The 20476-nt window shown below is 51.7% G+C and overlaps 1 protein-coding gene and 2 long non-coding RNA genes across 5 annotated transcripts in view; 2 read left to right on the top strand and 1 right to left on the bottom strand.

Annotated features, from left to right (window-relative positions):
• The first annotated feature begins 265 nt into the window (after positions 1–265).
• Positions 266–20476, top strand: part of INSYN1 (inhibitory synaptic factor 1) — a 105079-nt gene continuing 84868 nt past the window's right edge. The window contains exons 1-2 of one of the 3 annotated variants that reach the window (XM_039493031.1): positions 266–999; positions 1562–2390. In XM_039493031.1, the coding sequence (XP_039348965.1) occupies positions 2232–2390 (159 nt within the window). In that variant the 5' untranslated portion in view covers positions 266–999; positions 1562–2231. Of the gene's footprint in view, positions 1000–1561; positions 2391–6548; positions 6740–20476 lie in introns of those variants that run through there. The other 2 variants (XM_039493032.1, XM_039493035.1) reach the window with 2 other exon arrangements.
• Positions 8391–12019, top strand: LOC120373948. Its single transcript, XR_005585823.1, has 3 exons — positions 8391–8422; positions 11077–11153; positions 11888–12019. It is a non-coding gene; the product is annotated as an uncharacterized LOC120373948 (long non-coding RNA).
• On the bottom strand, positions 11778–17012 carry LOC120373947. Its single transcript, XR_005585822.1, has 2 exons — positions 16969–17012; positions 11778–12472 (listed from the first exon to the last, which is right to left on the bottom strand). It is a non-coding gene; the product is annotated as an uncharacterized LOC120373947 (long non-coding RNA).

Raw genomic sequence — 20476 nt, 5'->3', positions numbered from 1 at the left:
CCCCTCTGTATGCCTCAGTTTCCTGCCTGTCAAATGCCACCGCCCTCCGTTGCGCAGTGGCCCAGCTGGAAATGACCAGCCCTGCAGCCAGCCGGGGGCGGGAGGGGTTCTCGCCTGGCAGAGTCGGGCGCTGCTCCTCCGCCGCAGGCGGCCAGGCGCGCTCTGCCCCTTTAAGCGCCGGCTGCTTTGCCTGGCTCTGCCCCCTCGCTGACAGCACCAGCCACACGCCCGTGCGCGGAGCCCCGGCCGCGGGCTGCAGGCGGCACCAGCCCGGCTCCAGGCAGGACGCGCGGCGCGCTCCCACTGCAGCTCCCTCCATGGCCGCCCCTGCCCGCGCGGAGCCGGGCGCGAGGGGCCGGGCAGCAGCCTCCCGGGGCAGGCGAGAGGGCGGGATCTGAGCCGCTCGCCGCCGGGCCAGCCGCTGGGCCCCCCGCCATGTGGGCAGCTCCGGCGCCCCCCCGCCAGCAGCCCAGCCTGGGGCCGAGCCCCGCGCTCAAGGAGCTGCCGCTGCTGCCGTGCCCAGCCCACTAGCTCCGGCGAGCCGCGGGGCCCCCAGGAGGGCGGTGTGTCGGCCGGAGACCCTGGCACCTGTGGAGCGGCCCGGGGCCTCCGTGCGCACGATGGGCCACCGGAGCGAAGGCGGACGAGTGGTACTGCACCGCGGCGCTGGCGACTGGGGGAGCGCGGCCGCCTCCCCCGCACACGGCGTGGCAGCTCCCCTCCTCCTGTGAGCAGGTTCCGCTCCTCCACTCGCGGCGATCCAGCCAGAATAACAACAGGGCGCTCCCCCTCCCTCGCCCGTCTCCCCTCTCCGTGCTTCCTGTCCGCCGGCAGGCTCTGCTCCAGGGGGCGAGGAGGGGACAGATCAGGATGGCATCTCCCGGGAGCAGCAGTCAGGAGGAGCCGCGGAGCTGGCCCTGGTGACCCCGGGGCAGCCGCAGCCGGAGCCCTTGCGCTGGAAACGGGAGAGCCGGACCGGTTTTGCTCGCTGCTGGGCTAGTAAGTGGCTGGTTTCCGTGGCTTGTGGCTCTCGCGGGGTGGCTGATAAATAAACTTTGCTGTAGCAGAGCCGCCGGCCCGGCGGCGTTTGACAGGCCGGTGTTGTGTCGTTACACTGGTGCGGCGCCCCAGCTGCGCGCAGAGCCGGCACCCAGAAACTGGGGTGCAGCCTCCTCGTTTAACCTCCCCCCAGCGACGGGGGCTCGTGGCTGGATACGGCGCCAGGAGGGGCAGGGCATTGAGGGAGTCCCGGGGGCGGGGGAAGGGGGACTGGTTCCTTTTGCTGACACGAACAATCCCCGCGGAGCCGGCTCCAAATCCGGGTCACCTCCCCCCTCTCAGGAAAGAAAGGGTCGGGGATGGGAGGGGGGACCCTTGCGATCCTGGCTCGGAGGCTGGTGCCCCTGGGTCCTGGCTCGGAGGCTGGGCTCCGGGCGCTCCGCTGGCTCTGGCAGGGATGGATGGGGCGAAGCTGTCCAGCCCCGCACAGCCAAGGGCCAGCCCGGCCCTCGGGGCCCCTGTCCGGCTCGCACCGTGACGCGCTGCTGGTCTCTCTCCGCAGGAGGCCGGCGGACCCCCGAGCCCCAGGACACCCACCCCAGCCGTGGAAGTCTCCGTGGATCTTGCGAGGCGTTTTCCGAGCTCGACCCGCTGCGAATATCCCAGAATCATCGTTCGCTGCCCTTGAGCCAAGTGGGCGAAGCTCGCCCGGACAGGTGGCCGCCGTGCCCGGAACCGGCCCATGGGGGCTCCGTTCGCGGCACAAGCGAGGCGGGGAGGCTGAGCAGGTGGAAGAGGCGGCGCTGCTTCCAGTCTCTGCGGGACATCCGGAGCTATGCCCTCTCCGGCGAGCCGGCGAGCCCCGGGCAGACGGGCAGTGCCCGCCCTCTCTCGCTAGCCGGGAGCAGGGAAAGGATCGCTCTGGGCCCGTGTGCCAGTGGATCTCCCACGGCCATCGGCTGAAGGCGGCTCCCTGCGCCCGGGCAGCGCTCCAGTCCCATGGCCATGCGGCTGGGTCCCCGGCGCGGAGCTCGGTTAGTCTTGCCCCGCGCCCCGCTGCTGTGAGCTGCCGGTGCGGAGAGCGGCGGGAGGCAGAGCGCGGCTGCGGCTCTCTGGCGCGTGGGACGTTAAGATGGTGAGCTCTCCCCGGCCTAGAGGGGCTCCGCGGAGGCAAGGCCGGGCTGGGGGAGAGCAGCATGGACAGCGCCGGGCGCCCAGGCAGCTTGTGAAGGATGAGCTCCGGGGGCTCGCAGGACACGCAGCCCAGTGAAGACCCCGCCGGCGGCAGCATCAGCGAGAGAGAGCGGATCAGGTGCCGCATGAAAATGGTGATCGGGCAGCTGGAGGGAATCCTGCAGGAGCTCAAGGAGGTAGCCAAGGAGCTCCGGGAGGTGAGCGCCGCTGGGGCGGGAGCGCCATGGGGAGCCCCAAAGCAGGCCAAACTTCCAGGCTTTGCCATGCCTAAAGAATTCCCCTCATGGAGCAGGGCTGGTTCGGAGAAGCAAACCGTTGTGGGCTCAGCCTGTGTGTGTGGTACTGTGTGTCTGTCTGCTGCCTCCCCCGCCCCTATTGTTAGTGCAGCCTGTGTGTGTGTGTGTCCATCCCCTCCTATTGTGGGTACAGTGTGTGTGTCTCCCTGGCCCTATTGTGGGTACAGCTTGTGTGTGTGTGTGTGTAGGGGGCAAATTAGATTCCCCTATTGCCCTGAACCCCAGACAGTCAAATCACCAGTGCATATCCTGACTGCTGTCTGATTTGCACTCTTTGGCAGAGAAGTCCATGACACCCCACACACACACCATGTCAGTGGAAATCCGGCCCCCATTTCTGTGCCTTCCTCTATCTCCAGGTTCAGGATAGCCTTTCACAGGAGAGGTGATGCCCCCCAAATGAGCGAATGCAATAGCTCAGTCCCAGCAGTGCCCTTAGCATGGCCACCTGTGCCTGTTTTGTATTTATGGTGGATGATTTCCAAGAAGCAAGAAGGGCTCCCGATTGCCCTTGACTCCATTGACTTCAATGCCATGGGCTGCCCAGCGCCACATAGAATCAGGCCCAGTGTAGCGCTAAGGGCATCTGATCCCTGGTGGATTGGGTTCAGTAGGCCCCCGTGTGGATCAGGTCCTAATATACCAAGCTGTGCCTGTGAATCACAGAAGTAACCTAGACATTGCACCTGTGTGAACAGTGTAGTAGAGCTAGTGTTGTTTGGGTTCCCCACTGGATGTTATGACTTGCTGTTCTTTGGACTGTTAAGTGCTGCAGTTGGGTCATTTTTTTTTACATTTAATTTCCTTGCCTTCTTTAAAGAAAAGGGGGTGGAAAGAGGAGACACATTCCCTGTTCTTAAATGATACAAATAGGCATTACTTCCTTAAGGTTGATCTGATTAATCCGATTGAATGTTTAGCTACAGTTTGCTGCATGCTGCCCTGGGTGACGAGAGTAGCAGCCTGCCAGTTTGGCATTGTGAAGACTGGATCTTTGCAGCAGAAAGAGAGAAACTTAATGATTTGGGGAGAGGGAGAGTTAATTGGGAGTTGGCATAAAATTGTAGAATGCAGCAAATCTCATAGAGAAACCCTGAAATCAAAGGATCCAGGAGGCCCACACCTAACCCTCAGGCCAACAATTCTCCTGTCCCCCATACAAGTGAATTTTGCCATGGATGCAAGTTATTTCCAACCTCCCTTGGCTGGTTTGTCCAAGTGGCAGGCCTGCATCTATCAGGCCGGGCAGAAAGCAAGTGCTCTGATGTCACTAACTGGGTGGTGCATCAATAGGGTCTGCTAAAATCTCAAGGCCAGATTCTCAGCTGGTGTAAATCAGTGTAGCTCTGTTGATTCCCACAGCCTTTTGCTGGTTTACACCAGCTGAGGATCTGGCCCTTAGATGGTGAATGAGCATGCTCCAGGGTTTTTGTTCCACTTCCCCGGCCATGAAGCAGCAGTAGCTGAAGGGGCTGGCTCAGCTTTTCCAAAGGGTGTGGCACCAGCTGTGGGCAGAAATTTGGGACATTTCCCTGAGTGAAAATAGAAGTTCCTACTGGGAATCATTTGGGCATGACTAGCTTTCTCTGTAACGTGTCCATGAGAAAACATACTGAGCCACATTCAACTCTGGCTGAGCTCCAAGGGTATCTTTCTTTACTCTTGCTGCCCGTCCTCCCAAGGCTGGATTGTGCCAAGGCCTGTGTGGTGGGCAGCATTGCAAGGAATTCCCCTCCCAAACCTTGCACCCCTGTGCAGGGGAAATGCATAGAATGGCTGGGAAGCAGAGCCCACTGCTCCAGGGACCTGATCCAAACCATTGGAGTCAATGGGATTCTTTCCATTGACTCTAGTAAGCTTTGGATCAGACCCCATCTTAGGACTGCTGGCAACACTAATGATGTGGCAAAGGCAGGGCCATGGATGCAAAGGGGAGTGCACACAGCTCGCAGTCAAAGTGGGGAGGAGCTGATTGAGCCAGCCAGCTAGCCAGATCCTCACTTGGCATTGGAAGCCGTATACCTCTCCGTGCCTCTTCTTGGCCAGAGCTTACAGCCACAGTCCAGCTCTGGTGCCTTGCCCAAAATAACCCATCCTGGAAAATAATAGCACAGAGCTTTAAAAAAACAGCCAAGGCTCAATGACAGTGTGGGGAGATGCAAGCAGCAATTGGATAGGAATCTGTGGGGTAAATGCTGCTGCACTTATCCCTTGGCTCACTGGAATTCCATCAGGGTGAAGAATCTGTGGGCATGAAGGTTGAAAAGGGTTTGCAGAGACAGAGGGGCAGGTTGCTTATTGTGGCGTGTTGCTTTGCATCTCTCTCTCTCCTGACTCAGCCCAGCCTGTGCTGTGGGAGGTGCAGGCAGCAGGAGAAACCCTGCATGTCTGAGCAATGATCAAACCCTTCTTGAATTACTGCTTTCAGCACCAGAGAGTCAGTGAAACACAGGCAGTCCCCTCTTTGCCCCAAGGGCCACTTTGGAGCTTAGAAGGCATCATGCACCATCAGGACCATCCAGTTGGTATTTGCCTATGGGGTCACATTTGATTTGTTGGGGGGTCTTTAGGCAAACTTGTAGCCCTGCTGTGGAGATGCAGTTGGCCAGAATCATGGGTGGCTTAATGGAAGGAAAAGGCCAGCCAGCTAGCCATGTGTTATGTGACTAACAGCTAATCCTTCTCCCCTTTGGAGAGTGATCGATATCTGCCAAAGGGGAAGATTAGAAATGATAACACTAGACTAGGGAGCAGAGCTAGGGCTTGGTGGGAAGGCGAGAGAAAGCAGGAGCATTGGTAGCTGCTGTCCTGTGGCTGGAAACACAATAATCGCTCTAGAAGAGAAATGTCTTTCAGCCCCCCAGAAAGGAGGCTGGGCCATGTGGTTAAGGCATAGGAAGGTGTTCTGGCCTAGTCCTGGCTCTGTGGCCTTCAGCAAGTCACTTGCCCTTTCCATGACTTAGTTTCCTTCCCCGTAAAACAGGGAGAGTGATATTTATCTGCCTCACCAGCGGGGGCGGCTCCAGGCACCAGTGCATCAAGCGTGTGCCTGGGGCAGCAAGCCGCGGGGGGCGCCCTGCCGGTCCCTGCGAGGGCGGCAGTCAGGCGGCCTTCGGCGGGATGCCTGCGGGAGGTCCGCCGGTCCCGCAGATTTGGCGGTAATTCGGCAGTGGGAATGCTGAAGCCACGGGACCAGCGGACCTCCCGCAGGCATGCCGCCAAATCCGTGTTACCAGTGGACCTCCCGCAGGCGCGCCGCCGAAAGCCACCTGACTGCCCTGCTTGGGGTGGCAAAATACATAGAGCCGCTCCTGCTCACCAGGCTAAATCCTGTCATGTCCCTAATGTGCTTTGAGATCCTCAGAGGGAAGGGCGAAGCACTGTTCTTGTAACAAATCCTGAGAATCGGCCTAGCAGAGGGATTCAGACAGAAAGCTCTAGTAACGGAGGCTGAGCTGGGAAAGTGCCTAAAATGGGGCACCCTTGCGCTGGAGGTGATGTCAAACGAAGAGTCCCCGATGGGTTTCCATGTGGCCACGTAGCTCATGCCCACTGGAGATGATCAGATGCTCTTGCTTAGTTGGAGTCCTTCATCTCGAGGCAGGATTCTTGGCTCCTGTGTGTTTTTGACTCTGCAACTGAGACTCCTGTGGGATCCTGCCTGAACTGATAAACAGAGTGGGATGAGGTCAGCTCAGTGCAGGGATGAGGCCAGGTCAGTGATGGAATGAAGACCTCCGGGGAAAAGCCTAGAGGAGGGGTTGGATGATTCAGTGCCTGAGTTGCCCTGATTCTGCCAGGTCGTGATTCTGAGAGAATGCACATGTGAGCTGAGTTGCAGAAGCCAACCCTCTTCCATCTAACTCAGGACTGAACCAACGCAGTTGCAGTGTTTAATGAGTGAGCTGTTACATGGAAATCCTGAGCACTTGTGCACTTTCAAGGCCCGTTGGAACTTTTCACAATAGCAATGTGCCTTATCGCCAACCTCCTGGCCATATGCCACTATGGCTAATTATACCCAACTGCTGCCATTTCAATCAGATGCATTTTTCTTCTTCTCTTCCTGGCTCTATAGCTATAGCTCATTGTTGCTCCAAGCTGTCACAAGTAACGCAGCTGCCCAGCCTCAGCCCGGAAGAGAGAGAATGTCAGGGGCTGCTGAAGTGTTTGCTGTATATATTAATCTGTAACGTGTTTTGAGATCCTTCAGACTGGAAGACAGCAAGATCTGTGGGGAAAAGTGCTCGGTAAGAGCCAGTTGTCATTATTTATTAGCACACAAAGTTTCAAAGAAGCTGCCTGTTCCAAGCTGAACCCCCCAAGAGCTGGGATAAGCCTTCCTCGTCCACACCTAGCACCCCAGTTTTGCCAGCAGGTTGGTCATTGTCTTCCCAATGTGAATCTCCACCTGGGAAAGTGCTTTATGGTTAAAATAGGGGACATGGTTAGTGTCCATTAAGCAAAGCTTGAAGTGGCACTGGCTCCCACCTGAGATCCACAGCTTGACCTACTTCTGAAAGGCTGTGCTCTGACAGGGGCTATGCTCAGCACTGGAAGCAGTGTTTTGAAAGGGCAGTTTGAAAAAGCACATTGTGCCTGACCATGGAAGCCAAGCCACACCTATGATTGCTGAATCTGAAAGGAATACAAGGGAGAATTTTTCTTCCATTTGTTTTCTTTGTGTACTTGAACCCACTTGGTGTAGAATCAGTTTAACTGATTCCATGGTATACTCCATCAGTCGTTATCTCCCTTGCAGAAAAGACCCTTCTAAACATCCGCAAAGGAGCTGAAAAACCCTTATAAAAATCTTGTAAAGGATTTAAAAAAATAATCAGAACTTGAAGCTGTTTTTTCATCTACACTGAGATCTCTGTACACAGCCCCAGCAGCTTAAAGGAGGCTTACAATGAGAGTGGATGTAATTTATGCTCACTTTAAGGCCCCTTTCATAGATATTTAAGGCCTAGTGGGAACATTCTGATCATGTCTGACTTCCTGCATAATGTGGCCAGAGCAGTGTACAGAGGACTGAATGTAAAGGACAATCTGGGCCATGCTGTTTAAAGGGTGCACTCGCAAAATCAAAGTCGTGGGGGTTTCAACTGGAATTACTGATTTAAAAAAAATGAGGTGGATGGTGTTCCGTTGGAGAAGAACACTTGATCACCCACTCACGGACTCTGCCCACCAGTTCACCCCTGCCATGTCATAAGCAACGCTATTTGAATTGGGCAAAATCTTTCTTGAGACTCTGCACTGAAATTTTTAACCTTTCCCGTGTGTTTGTGACCCGTTTATGTTGCTGTTGCCCCAAAATTGCAGCCAGTTGCTATATTATTTATATTACACTAACACCTAGAGGCCTCAAGTGAGACTGGAAATTGTGTTAGGTGGCTTTGTGGTAGCTATTGTACAGACATCTAGTGAAAGATAGCCCCCTGCCAAAGAGTTTACAATTTAAACAGAGACAAAAGGTAAGAATGGAAACTGAGTCACAAAGAGAGGAAGTGACTTGACCAAACTCACACAGCAGCTCAGTGGCAGAACTAGGAATAAACCACATGTCTCTTGAGTCCCAGTCCAATGCCCTGTCTACTAGACCACAGTGCCTAGCGGTTGGGGGGTTTTGAGGGAACAGCTAATAGTCAGTAAATAGTGCAAAATATTTCTGTAAAGTGACTTTCACTTTTGTAATAAAACCACAAAAATGAGTTTAGAATAAAGTTTGTGAAATCAGAGCTCCCTAGCGTACCATATGACTTATGTGGCCAATCAAAACAGCTAGAATTTTGACAACACACTGCTCATGTGTGAGGTACAAGCTAAGCATTCTGAGTAATGAGTAAATCGCAGAAAACTCCACTAAGGCCCCTTTACACCTCTCTGGTAAAAAGAACGAGGAGTACTTGTGACACCTTAGAGCAGGGGTAGGTAACCTATGGCACACGTGCTGAAGGCGGCATGTGAGCTGATTTTCAGTGGCACTCACACTGCCCAGGTCCTGGCCGCTGGTCTGGGGGGCTCTGCATTTTAATTTAATTTTAAGTGAAGTTTCTTAAACTTTTAAAAACCTTAGTTACTTTACAGACAACAATAGTTTAGTTATATATTATAGATTTATAGAAAGAGACCTTCTAAAAATGTTAAAATGTATTACTGGCATGCGAAACCTTAAATTAGAGTGAATAAATGAAGATTCAGCACACCACATCTGAAAGGTTGCTGACCCCTGCCTTAGAGACTAACAAATGTATTTGAGCATAAGCTTTCGTGGGCTAAAACCCACTTCATTGATGCATAAAGTGGAAAATACAGTAGGAAGATATATATATACACAAAGGACATGAAAAAATGGGTGTTGCCATACTATAATAAGAGTAATCAGTTAAGGTGGGCTATAATCAGCGGGAGAAAAAAAAGTTTTGTAGTGATAATCAGGATGGCCCATTTCCAACAGTTGACAAGAAGGTGTGAGTAACTTTAGGGGGAAAATTAGCATGGGGAAATAGGTTTTACTTTGTGTAATGACCCATTCACTCCCAGTCTTTATTCAAGCCTAATTTAATGGTGTCCAGTCTGCAAATTAATTCCAATTCTGCAGTTTCTCGTTGGAGTCTATTTTTGAAGTTTTTTTGTTGGAGTATTGCGACTTTGAGGTCTGTAATTGAGTGGCCAGGGAGATTGACGTGTTCTCCAACTGGTTTTTGAATGTTATGGTTCTTGACATCTGATTTGTGTCCGTTTATTCTTTTGCGTAGAGGCTGTCCGGTTTGGCCAATGTACATGGCAGAGGGGCATTGCTGGCACATGATGGCATATATCACACTGGTAGATGTGCAGGTGAACGAGCCTGAATAGATATGTGGACAGAGTTGGCAATGGGCTTTGTTGCAAGGATAGATTACTGGGTTAGTGTTTTTGTTGTGGGGTGTGTGGTTGCTGGTGAGTATTTGCTTCAGGTTTGGGGGCTGCCTGTAAGAAAGGATTGGCCTGTCTCCCAAGATCTGTGAGACTGAGGGATTGTCCTTCAGGATAGGTTGTAGATCCTTGATAATGCGCTGGAGAGGTTTTGGTTGGGGGCTGAAGAATGCCACTAACCGTCATCTCACTCTCACAGATCTTGGGAGACAGGCCAGTTCTCGCTTACAGACAGCAGATGCCATGAAAAATCACAGGTGGGCCTTGTGGGAGGGATAGCTCAGTGGTTTGAGAATTGGCATGCTAAACCCAGGGTTGTGAGTTCAATCCTTGAGGGGGCAATTTGGGGATTGGTCCTGCTTTGAGCAGGCGGTTGGACTAGATGATCTCCTGAGGTCCTTTCCAACCCTAATAATCTATGATTCTCAGAGAAACGTCCCCATGTCTCACTGTAAAGAAAGCTGTGGAGTAGTGGTTAAAAAAAAAGCAGTGAGTAAACTAACCATTTTGGCATTCTAGGCTGAGCAGTAACCTGGCAGACATTGTGGGTGAGCCGAGGTGCCCATATTCTGATTTGAATTTAGGCTAGGATGACATCAGGCGAAAGCCAGAAGAGCCATTGGACTGCTTTTTGGGCACTCACTTTCACATACAAGTGACTATGCTGTGTTTTAGTCCTTATTTAATGATTTGGATAGATTTGTAAATAAAAGAAAATGTGAGTAAACTCCAGATTCCTCAGATGAGCAGTGGTACGCTCTGTTCAACCATGTGTGACAGGCTGTCCACCTCGCACAAGCCTTGAATGGGTTAGTGGGGGCTGGGGGCCAATTAACCTTAGACAGGGCACCTGAAAGGGAAACAGGGCCTGACAGGGCCTAAAGGCAGAGGAAGCCCAGCTGGGAGGAGCTGGGATAGGCGTGTAAAGCCAGGAAGGCAGAGCAGGAGGAGGCTGCAGAGAGGAGGCCTGTGGTCACTTCCTGGAGGGAAAGGGCATTTGTCAGAGGCAGGGAGAGGATCCGGGGGCGAGTGAGCCATGAGGTCCTGCCTGGTCTAGGGAGTCTTACAAGAGGCCTACAGGGGTGGAGTAGCCATGGGGAGCAGAGGAAGCTCCAGTTGCAAACTCAGAGATAGGGGAGGAGATAGAGGCTGAGTAGGAAGGAGCCCAGGGAATCAGCAACCAGGACTTGAGAGTGAGCAGAGCTCGATTGCTAGTCAGAGGGTCCCTGGGCTGGATCACAGTAGTGGGTGGGCCTGGGTTCCCCTGCCAGCCACTGGGACGTGGCCCAGGATCTGGAGATGGAACAGAAGGCTGCCTGAGGCGGCATGTGGACAGCTGGTCCAAGAGGACTGCATAATGACCTGGCCAGAGAGTTGAGTTGCAAAGGAAGGGGTGGAGGGGTGTCACAGTGTGAATAACCAATGGTGAGCAGTGCCAGATGGGGAGAGAGCTAATTTCCTGACCTAACCACAAAGATGCACACCTGTGGTGAGTGGGGCCCTTTACACCATGTTTACCTTGGTCCACAGCCATGTATGAAATGACAATGGATCCATCTGTGGAAACTGACTTTTGGGAAAGGAAAACAAAGGCTTCAAAATAGAAGTGATTCCCCACCCCATCCACCACCCCATTAATTAGACATTGTTTCCTCACCCCTAGAAATGGGACCCTGGCATCCAGGGACCTGGATTCCATTGTCAGCTTTGACTCAGGGTGCCCTTAGCCTGGAATAATTCGTAAGTAACTGTGAGACTCCATTAGTGAATGGTGAGCAAAGCAGGCAGAGATCTGCCCCTGCAAGGTGCTGAAGAAGGGTGAAATGTCATTAGTATTATCAGTGTTAAGATTTTGTTGGGTGGGGGAGGCAAAGTTCTCACTCCATATGGCGTTGTTTCTGTCCCGGGCGGAATGTTACAAATGCCAGATGAATGAGCAGCAACTTGCCAGCAGCATATAATGTCAGCACGAGACAATAAATGCCCTAGCTAGAGATGAGCCCAACCTATAAAATTCAGGCTAAGAGGGGTTCTGATACAGTGGTTTTGTGAGACCCATTATAGTCACAGGGACTTATAACAGGATGGCAGGTGGTGGGGCTCATATGGAGATGGAAAATACCGGGAGTTATAATCAGTGATGATAAAAATATTCTGGCAGGGATATTAAACCTCATGCTTCCAGGTTTAAACCAACCCTTAGCTACTGGTGAGCAGGGTGAGATCTTCAGTGGGGGCAGATTATCCCCATCTGTCTAGTGTGGGGTTCTTGTGCCTTCCTCTGAAGCAGTTGATGCTGCCCCTGTCAAAGATAGGCTGCTGAACTAGATGAACTTTGGGTCTGATCCAGTTTGTCCATTCCTATGTTCAGGTGCTTGAACCTTCTCAGAAGGTGCACTGTAATCACTGCTGACCCATGCTGGGGAATGGGTTTATGAATAATACTGAGGTCGTGTAAACCTCACTTCCTGCAGGTCAGGAAAAACTTCAGGGGCCAGGCTGGTGCAATGGGGCTCCCCAGGAAGTGGGCTGGCCCATGGTATATTTGCCATGGACCTGTGGCACCATTATTAGATATCAGCTCCCTGGAAGTCCTTGTCAAATCAGCGTTTGGTTGCCCTAAAAGAACCACACAGGATTCACAAATGCACAAGCTGCTTGTCTGTCAACACAGGGCCCTCAGCAGGAGAGAGGCCCTAATGTGGAACTGTTTTACAACATGCCCATATAACTGAATGGAAATGTATAGCATTGATACAACAATGCATAAAATCCTATCCAAATGCATGAGCTGGCAGCACAGCATCCAGGCACGAAGACTCGCCAAGCAGCCAGCTGGAGCTAGGAACAGACCAGAGCCCTGCTGTGCCCTGAGGCGGAGAAGCTGTGAAATGGCTTGTAGGAAACATCCTGGCCCAGGAAGCCAGGACATGAAGGGAACATCATGCAACTAAGCCACCACTGAGAGAGTCCACCAGGGGGTGCTAGCAGAGGAGGTGAAATTCCTTGGCTTCAGTTCTGTTTCTCCTGAACCTGAAATTCAAAGTGGAATTTGGGGGCTGCAGCCCCACGGGGACAAAACACAAGTTAAAGAATTGCATGAGCCTCTCTGTAACGAAACTGAAGAGAGGGGCCTGAGTCTACACCTTGGCGTCAATATCCAAACCATCCAGCGAGGAGGGGCTAGAACCTAGGATCAGATGCAAATATTTGCAGCTAACCCTTTTTAAAAACAATCTGCTAATCCAAAACCCCAGAGCCGAATACCTGTTTGATCTAGGGGCGTTCGAAGTCCAGGTCCAAAGTAAGTGTGTTTGTGTGTGTGAGTGTGTGTGTGTGAGAGTGTGTGTGTGTGTGTGAGAGAGAGAGAGAGAAAATGCCCCCATACAGAAAACTTTACGTTAGCGGTGTGACGATGATGGGTTCAGTCACAGAGATCCTCTTGGGACTGTCACCTGATGTGCTGAAATTACCTCTGAGCTCATTTTCCCTGCCAGCTTGGGACTCCAGAATCCTGTCTTGTTGAGCCAGACATGCTAGCCTGCTGCAGCACAGACCCAGGGTCTGGGCCATGCCCATGGAGCTGCAGACTTTAACTAAAAACATCTCAGCAGGTTACCTCTCTCCAGCACCCAAACACCTAGCTCCCAATAGGATCCAAACCCCAAATAAATCCATTTTATGCTGTGTAAAGCTTATACAGGGTAAATTCATAAATTGTTCACCCTCTATAACACTGATAGAGAGATATGTACAGCTGTTTTCTCCCCCAGGTATTAATTGGGTTTATTAATAAACAAAAGTGATTTTATTAAGTAAAAAAAATAGGATTTAAGTGGTTTCAAGTAATAACAGCCAGAACAAAGTAAGTCACAAAAGCAAAATAAAACAAACTCGCAAGTCGAAGCCTAATACATTAAGAAACTGATTACAAGTAATATCTCACCCTTAAAGATGTTCCAATAAGCTTCTTTCACAGACTAGACTCCTTCCTAGTCTGGGCCCAATCCTTTCCCCTGGTACAGTCCTTGTTAGTTCCAGCAGAAATCTCAGGTGGTAAGCAGGGTTTTTTTCATGACTGGCCACCTCTTTTGTCCTGTACTACCCCCTTTTATAGCTTTGGCACAAGGCGGGAATCTTTTGTCTGTGCTTGTCCCCACCCCCACCTCATCAATGGAAAAGTACAAGGATTAAGATGGATTCCAGTATCATGTGACAGTCTCCATTCTTCCTGGGTCAGCCCACACATACACAGGAAGGCATGCAGGTAAATAAACCATTTACAATAAATTGTCCTAGTCAATGGGAGCCATCAAGATTCCAAACCACCATATGGCCCACACTTTGCATAATTACAATAGGACCTCAAGTTATACTTCATATTTCTAGCTTCAAATACAAGAATGATACATGCATACAAATAGGAGGAATATATTCTGTAGGTTATAACCTTTGTTATGATACCTTACAAGAGACCTTTTGCAGAAAGTATATTCCAGCTACATCATATTCACACTCATAGGCATATTTCCATAAAACATATGGAGTGCAAGGTCACACCCTCCTCCTGAACTTACTGCCATAGTCTTGGACACTGTCCATGGTGGAAGCTGTACATGTAAAATCCCTGTTTGTCTCTGGTCACACCCCCTCCCAGTACCTTTAAACCCTAAAATGTCATTCATAGGTGTTCTAGCAAAGTTCTGGGTTCCTGGTCCCTGGGTGCCTGAAAACATGTTGGGGTGTAGTATTGCTAACAGTATGCAGACAGCAATATCTGTTAAAGTGTAGGTGTCTTGGCATTTAGCCACCAATGCCATGAGGCAACGTGCCTCAGTTTCCTCTTCCACACAGCAGTGTAGGTCTGTTATGTTCTTGCTGCTGTGCCGAGCTCTAAGCCTGTTTGCAAGTATTAGCTGAGAAGCATCATGTTTGTGGTACTGTCTTGTTACCATCCCTAGAATGTACAAAATTTTTTCCCAAAAGCAGGTATGTTACATTTTCACAGGGTTTGTCTATAGCATCAACTCCATTGTCTTGACCCCTAGATGAAGCAGCAAAAGATACAAGATTAACAGCCAAGTTATCACAGACAGACTCTGTTCACACAGTTTGGCTTGTTCAGGGTCTATTGCATTTCTCAATCCCTTAGTGTACCATGGTAGGTGTTCAGATACAGATTCTCCTGCTTCTTTGGAGAAGGTTCTCAGTTCAGGTATATGTTTGTCATTTTGGCAAGGAAAGGGTACACTGCAACCATGCCTGCCCTCAGCCCCTCCCTCTGGAATCTCTTTGTGTTGGGCCCCACCAGCTTGTGAAGCTTCCCAAATGCAAAGTTTTTCCTTCTCCAGCCTTGAAGAGACAATGTTAGCGGAACAACATCTTTCAGTGGAGTGCTTTGGGTTGGCAAGATCTCTTTGGACATCCCACTCTCTGTTCACAAAAGGTCAACTGGGTGGACTCTCCCCTCCAGGAGTTCTGAACCCCAGTCTTCCCTTAAAACCTGATCCAGAGGTGAACGGTCTGGCATTTCAGATGCAGATCCTTCACCGTTCTCCTGGGGAAAAGCCTTTCTTCAAAAGGTGGGCAGACCCTCCTGTTCCCCGTCACCTTCCATCTGGACTTCCCTCTCTGGGCTTCTCTCTGAGGCAGACACCCCTCTGTCCCCCAAAAGGGAATGTGATCCTGATCCAGTTGTGGGCTCACAGCTACCAGCTGTGACAAACCCTTTACTGGCCAGCAAATTCCCACCCCCCTTTCACTCAGCTTGGGCTCGCTTCCAGCAACAGAGGCCTTGGAGTCTGTTCCCACTGCAGCAGTCACCAGGACCCCAACTTCCATCTCTGGGATACATGTCCCTATGCACCCTAGGGCAGAGCCTGTCCCCTGCAGACCTGCAACTTCCTGGCAGTCAGCAGCTGGGAAGGCCTCCCTGTTACAAGGTGGAACACCCCCTCCCCCAGGGAGATGATCACAGGACAGGAACTGGCTCTATCCACCCCCTCCTGCAGGGACCTGCCTTGAGCCCTGGGGCTACAGGAACTGGTCTTGACCATCCCTGCCCACAAGGGCCCATTTTCCACTGCTACAGAGGAATTAAAGAGACAATCTCCTATTTCCCCAGCAGCATATGTGACTTCACCCTCCCCCATGGGAATCTTTCAGCACAACCTTCTTGCTACTAACAAACCCTGGGACAGATTCTGCCACATCAAAAAAATCATTCCCCAGTAGAAATAGTGCAAAATTGTGTGCCACCACTGCAACAGTTAGTTCAGCCTGCAAATTACCAGTTTCCACGTGTACCTTAGCTAAAGGTGCAAGGACTTTGTAACCTCCCACCAATTCTAATTCTGCCATTTTTCCTGGTAACAAATCCTTCTCATGGATCACAGGGCCGACTTTAGGCCGATTCAACCGATTCCCCTGAACTGAGCCCCACCCCTAAGAGGGCCCTGCGCCCAAGCCCCGTTACGGTGTACCAGAAAGAGCCGGTGCGTCGTACCAGGGTGGCCTGGCTTCCCCAGGGGGCAATTTAAAGGGCCTGAGGCTCCCAGCAGGGGCTGGAGCCCCAGGCCCTTTAAATTGCCACCAGAGCCCCACTGCTGGAGCCCTGGAGTAGGGCTGTGGGGCTCTGGGGGCTATTTAAAAAGTCCGGGGCTCCCATTGCTTTTACCGCCCCAGCCCTTTAAATAACCGCGGGAGCCTCGCCGCGTCCCCGGGGCTCCCACGGCTATTTAAAGGGCCAGGGCAGTAGAAGCAGGGGAGCCCTGGGACCTTTAAATAGCCCCCAGAGCCCTGGGGTAGTTGGGGGGGCTCCAGATCCCTCTGCTGCCCTGGTCCTTTAAATAGCCCCCGGAGTCCCGCCGCTTCCCCAGGGCTCCCGTGGCTATTTAAAGGGCCGGGGCGGTGGAAGCAGGGGAGCCCTGGGCCTTTTAAATAGCCCCCGAGCCCTGGCCTGCTCCTGCTACCCCGGTGTGGGAGGGAGGAGGAGGGGGCACTTACCGTACAGGGTGGGCTGTACCCTCCGTACCCATACCCCCTGCCCGCAGCCAGCCCCTGCTGCACCCCTTGCCCACATGAGCCCCACACCCTGCACCAGCCCTGCACCCCCTGTCCTGCCCGCAGCCAGCCCCTGCCGCACCCCCCTGCCCTTCCCGCACCAGCCCCGCCTCCCTGCTGCCTGCAGCCAGCCCTGCACCCCCTGCCCACAATCAGCCCCTGCTGCACCCCTTGCCCTATCTCCAGCCAACCCCTGCCACACACCCCTGTGGCCCTGCCCGAAGCCGGCCAGCCCCCCACACCCTCTGCCCATACCACCTCTGCACCCCCTGCCCTGCCTGCAGCCAGCCCCGCACTCCCTGCCCTGTTTCCAGCCAACCCCTGCCACACACCCCTGCCTGATGCCAGCCAGTCCCGCACTCCTCTGTCTCCAGCCCTGCCAACCCATGCCGCACCCCCCTGTGGCCCTGCCTGAAGCCAGCCAGCCAGCCCACCCCACACCCAGTCTCCAGCCAACCCCCCACCCCTTGCCCTGCCTGCAGCCAGACCCTACCTCTTGTCAACCCCTGTCCTGCCTCCAGCCAGCCTCATGTCCACTGGTGCCCTGCAGTTCCCAGGGCAGTAACCCTGCACACCTGCTTCAATGAGAGGGGCAGGAAGCAGCTGGGACCCACACATGTGCACACCCTAGGGTGACCAGACTGCAAGTGTGAAAAATCGGGATGGGGTGGGGGGTAATAGGATCCTATATAAGAAAAAGGCCCAAAAATCGGGACTGTCCCTATAAAATCAGGACATCTGGTCACCCTAGCACACCCCCAGGGAGTGGCGGGGACCCACACATGTGAAACTTAGCTCATTTCTAGTTCAGGCCCATCTTTTTTAAAAAGAATTTTAGGTAGGGTTAACATACAGCCATATTTTCCCAGACATGTCAGGCTTTTTGGTTCTTAAATCGCCAGCTGGGAGGAGACAGGGGGTGTGGGGTGGGCTGGCTGGCTTCAGGCAGGGTCATAGGGGGCCCTGGGAAAATACGGACGTATGGTAACTGTAGCAGGGTGCTGGTGCAAAAGCACCTAATTAGCCCCTGCTCAGCCAGCCCCAATCAGGAAAACTAGATTGGGGCTGGGGAAAAGGCTGGTGCCTGGCCTTTGGAACTGGCTGCACCTGGGGGCCTGCTCGTTGAAGAGCTATAAAGGCTGGCTGGCAGCCAGTGTAAAGGGGGGAATGGCCAGAGAAAGGGTAGACTCCAGGCTGAAGGGAGACCCCCCCCCGGGGGTAAAGAGGAGACAAAAAGCCTTATAAGTTTGTAGTAGTATTGCTGGTGGTGGGAACTGTTTGTAAATAAAAGCCACGGGTGCTGCAGTGAAAAAAAGCCTCACAGTGCTTTCTTAAGGGAGCACAGACCCAGCAGGGGGGTGGCCCAGGAAAAGACCTGGTTACAGTAACCCTATTGGTACAAAAAATACATACTGTGGCACATCCCTTAAATCAGAACTTTTTATAGGGAACTGGTTGCTAAGAAATGAAAGGCTTTTTTTTAACATGTTTTGTTTTGTTTTTTTTAGTCATTCCTGCCGGGGCCCTGCTGAAAATGTTCAAATTGGGCCCTGCACTTCCTAAAGCCGGCCCTGTGGATCAGGTCTCTCTCCTGACCACAGAAATCTCTGCACCGGTATCCCTCCAACCTTAGAGCACTTTGCCATTAAGCTTAACAGCATGCATATGCTCACTGCTTGGTTGTGTAGAAGCAACCTTTGCAAATCCTGTGTGGTAATAGGCAGTAGCCTAGGATACCCCTGTGCTCTGAGAAGCAGCAGTTCCATGTGTTACCTGCTGCCTGTTCCCGCTCAGCCCAGGACATTTATTCCTCAGGTGCTCAGTGGAATTACAATGATAGCACCTTCTGGGCTCCTCTGCTTGTACAGGAGATTTGGGATGAGTAACGGGAATGGGGAGGTGAACACCCAGCCTCCTTTTTCCCAGGGGTAAAACGGTGATTCTGCTTTCCACCAACCCTGTACCCCTCTGCCAGTGGTTTATGTTTAATTGCAGTTTGTGATTGCTCATAAGGGTCTGCAAAACCAGCTAATTCCCCCACTGCATCTGCCTTTTTGTCCCACAAATACTGTTTTACATCATCACTGCACGTATTCAGGAACTGCTCCTGAGCAACTAAATCACACATTTCTTCAAAGCCTGTAATGCCTTTTCCCCTCACCCACTTGTCTACAGATTCCTCATTTCATTTACATAAGCCACATTACTTAATCCAGTTCCCCTCTTAAGGCTCCTGAATTTAATCCTGTAGGTTTTAAGTGTAATCTGAAACTGTTTCAAAACCAGCTCCTTAAATATTTGAAAGCAAAAATGTTTGAAGCATCAGCAGTAGGCTGTGTAGTTTTGTACCTATTGGTGTTTGAAGTGGCGGTGAGATGCTTCACCTGGGACATTATAGAGAAGTCATGTGACAGGGAGAGCTGTGCTGTTAGCGGCTTTGTTCTAACTCCCTTATGTTTCATGTGGAAAGGGAGCACTGTGTTTGGTCAGAGTTATGGCAGCACATGGGTTGTGTGTGTTACATAGGCCACATAGGTGGCAACACTAGTAGTTAACGCTTCCCAGTTTTCCGCTATTGGTTAACTCGAGTGGCCAGAGATCTGCGTGAATCTAAAATATCCAGCCCTGCTGCTGATCCATGTAGGTGTTAATGTGATTCCCCATGATGGAATTTCAGCAGGGAAGGGAAACATTTGTTTGGTGTGTTTGCATGTTTGTTTTTCCAATTTCGTTCTTTTAAAACCCTAGAAAATTACACACAAAAACTGTTACAAGATTTTGCAATGTCACGGGTGGTCCCTAACTGTGTTCCTCATTTTCTGGGTGTCCAGCTTGATACACTGGGCTTTGATTTGCAGGAGCTCCTGTGATGGTGCGGTTCTGGCGGGACCCAACTGAGAGTGCCAAATCAGGACCAATTGCTCAAACAGGGCAGTCGCAGCCCTAGGCTGGGGTTTTTCCACCTCTAAGGCAAACCAAACCAGCCGGACAAAAGGGACTTCGGTCTCACCCCACTGGCTAACCACAAGTCACACGAGCAATTCCCTTAGACACTCCAGTTTCCCAGTATCACCACCAGTGCACTCGTCCTGGGGATGAATGGTTATGAAAACCAACACCCCGATAAAAGAAAAAGGTTCTCTCGATCCCAAAGGACCAAGCCCCAGACCCAGGTCAATATACACATCAGATCTTACCCACAAATCACGCTGTTGCCAATCCTTTAGAATCTAAAATCTAAAGGTTTATTTACAAAGGGAAAAAGGTAGAGATGAGAGGTAGAATTGGTTAAATGGAATCAATTACATACAGTAATGGCAAAGTTCTTAGTTCAGGCTTGCAGCAGTGCTGGAGTAAACTGCAGGTTCAAATCAAGTCTCTGGAACATCCCCCGCTGGGATGGGTCATTCAGTCCCTTGTGTAGAGCTTCAGTTTGTAGCAAAGTCCCTCCAGAGGTAAGAAGCAGGATTGAAGACCAGATGGAGATGATGCATCAGCCTTACATAGGCTTTTCCAGGTGTAAGAACCTCTTTGTTCTTACTGTGGAAAATCACCGCAAAATGGAGTCTGCAGTCACATGGACAAGTCTCTGCATACCTTGCTGAGTCACAAGGCGTGTCTGCCTTCTCTCCCTGGGTCAATTGTGTAGCTGATGGTCCTTAATGGGCCATCAAGCAGGCTAAGCAGAGCTAACACCAGCTTGTCTGGGATATCACCCAGAAGCACATCACCAACTTGAAATACAGACAGTGTAGAGCCAATATACGTAACTTCAACTAAAAATGATACATGCACACAGACAGCATAATCATAACCAGCAACCCATAACCTGGTCTTAGACACCTTATATGACCCCCTTTACCTAAGATTTGGTGCCACTACAGGACCTCGGTTGCAACCCATGTTCTATATGGACCCAATTTATATCAATAATGTCACAGCTCCGAATACTCCCAGAGGTGTCTGTAGTCAATGGGAGCTGGGCTTCGAACATAGAAGGT

Source organism: Mauremys reevesii, linkage group 10 (genome assembly GCF_016161935.1).
Source record: "Mauremys reevesii isolate NIE-2019 linkage group 10, ASM1616193v1, whole genome shotgun sequence".
Taxonomy (NCBI): Eukaryota; Metazoa; Chordata; order Testudines; family Geoemydidae; genus Mauremys; species Mauremys reevesii.
This window is presented reverse-complemented; position numbering and strand designations above follow the sequence as displayed.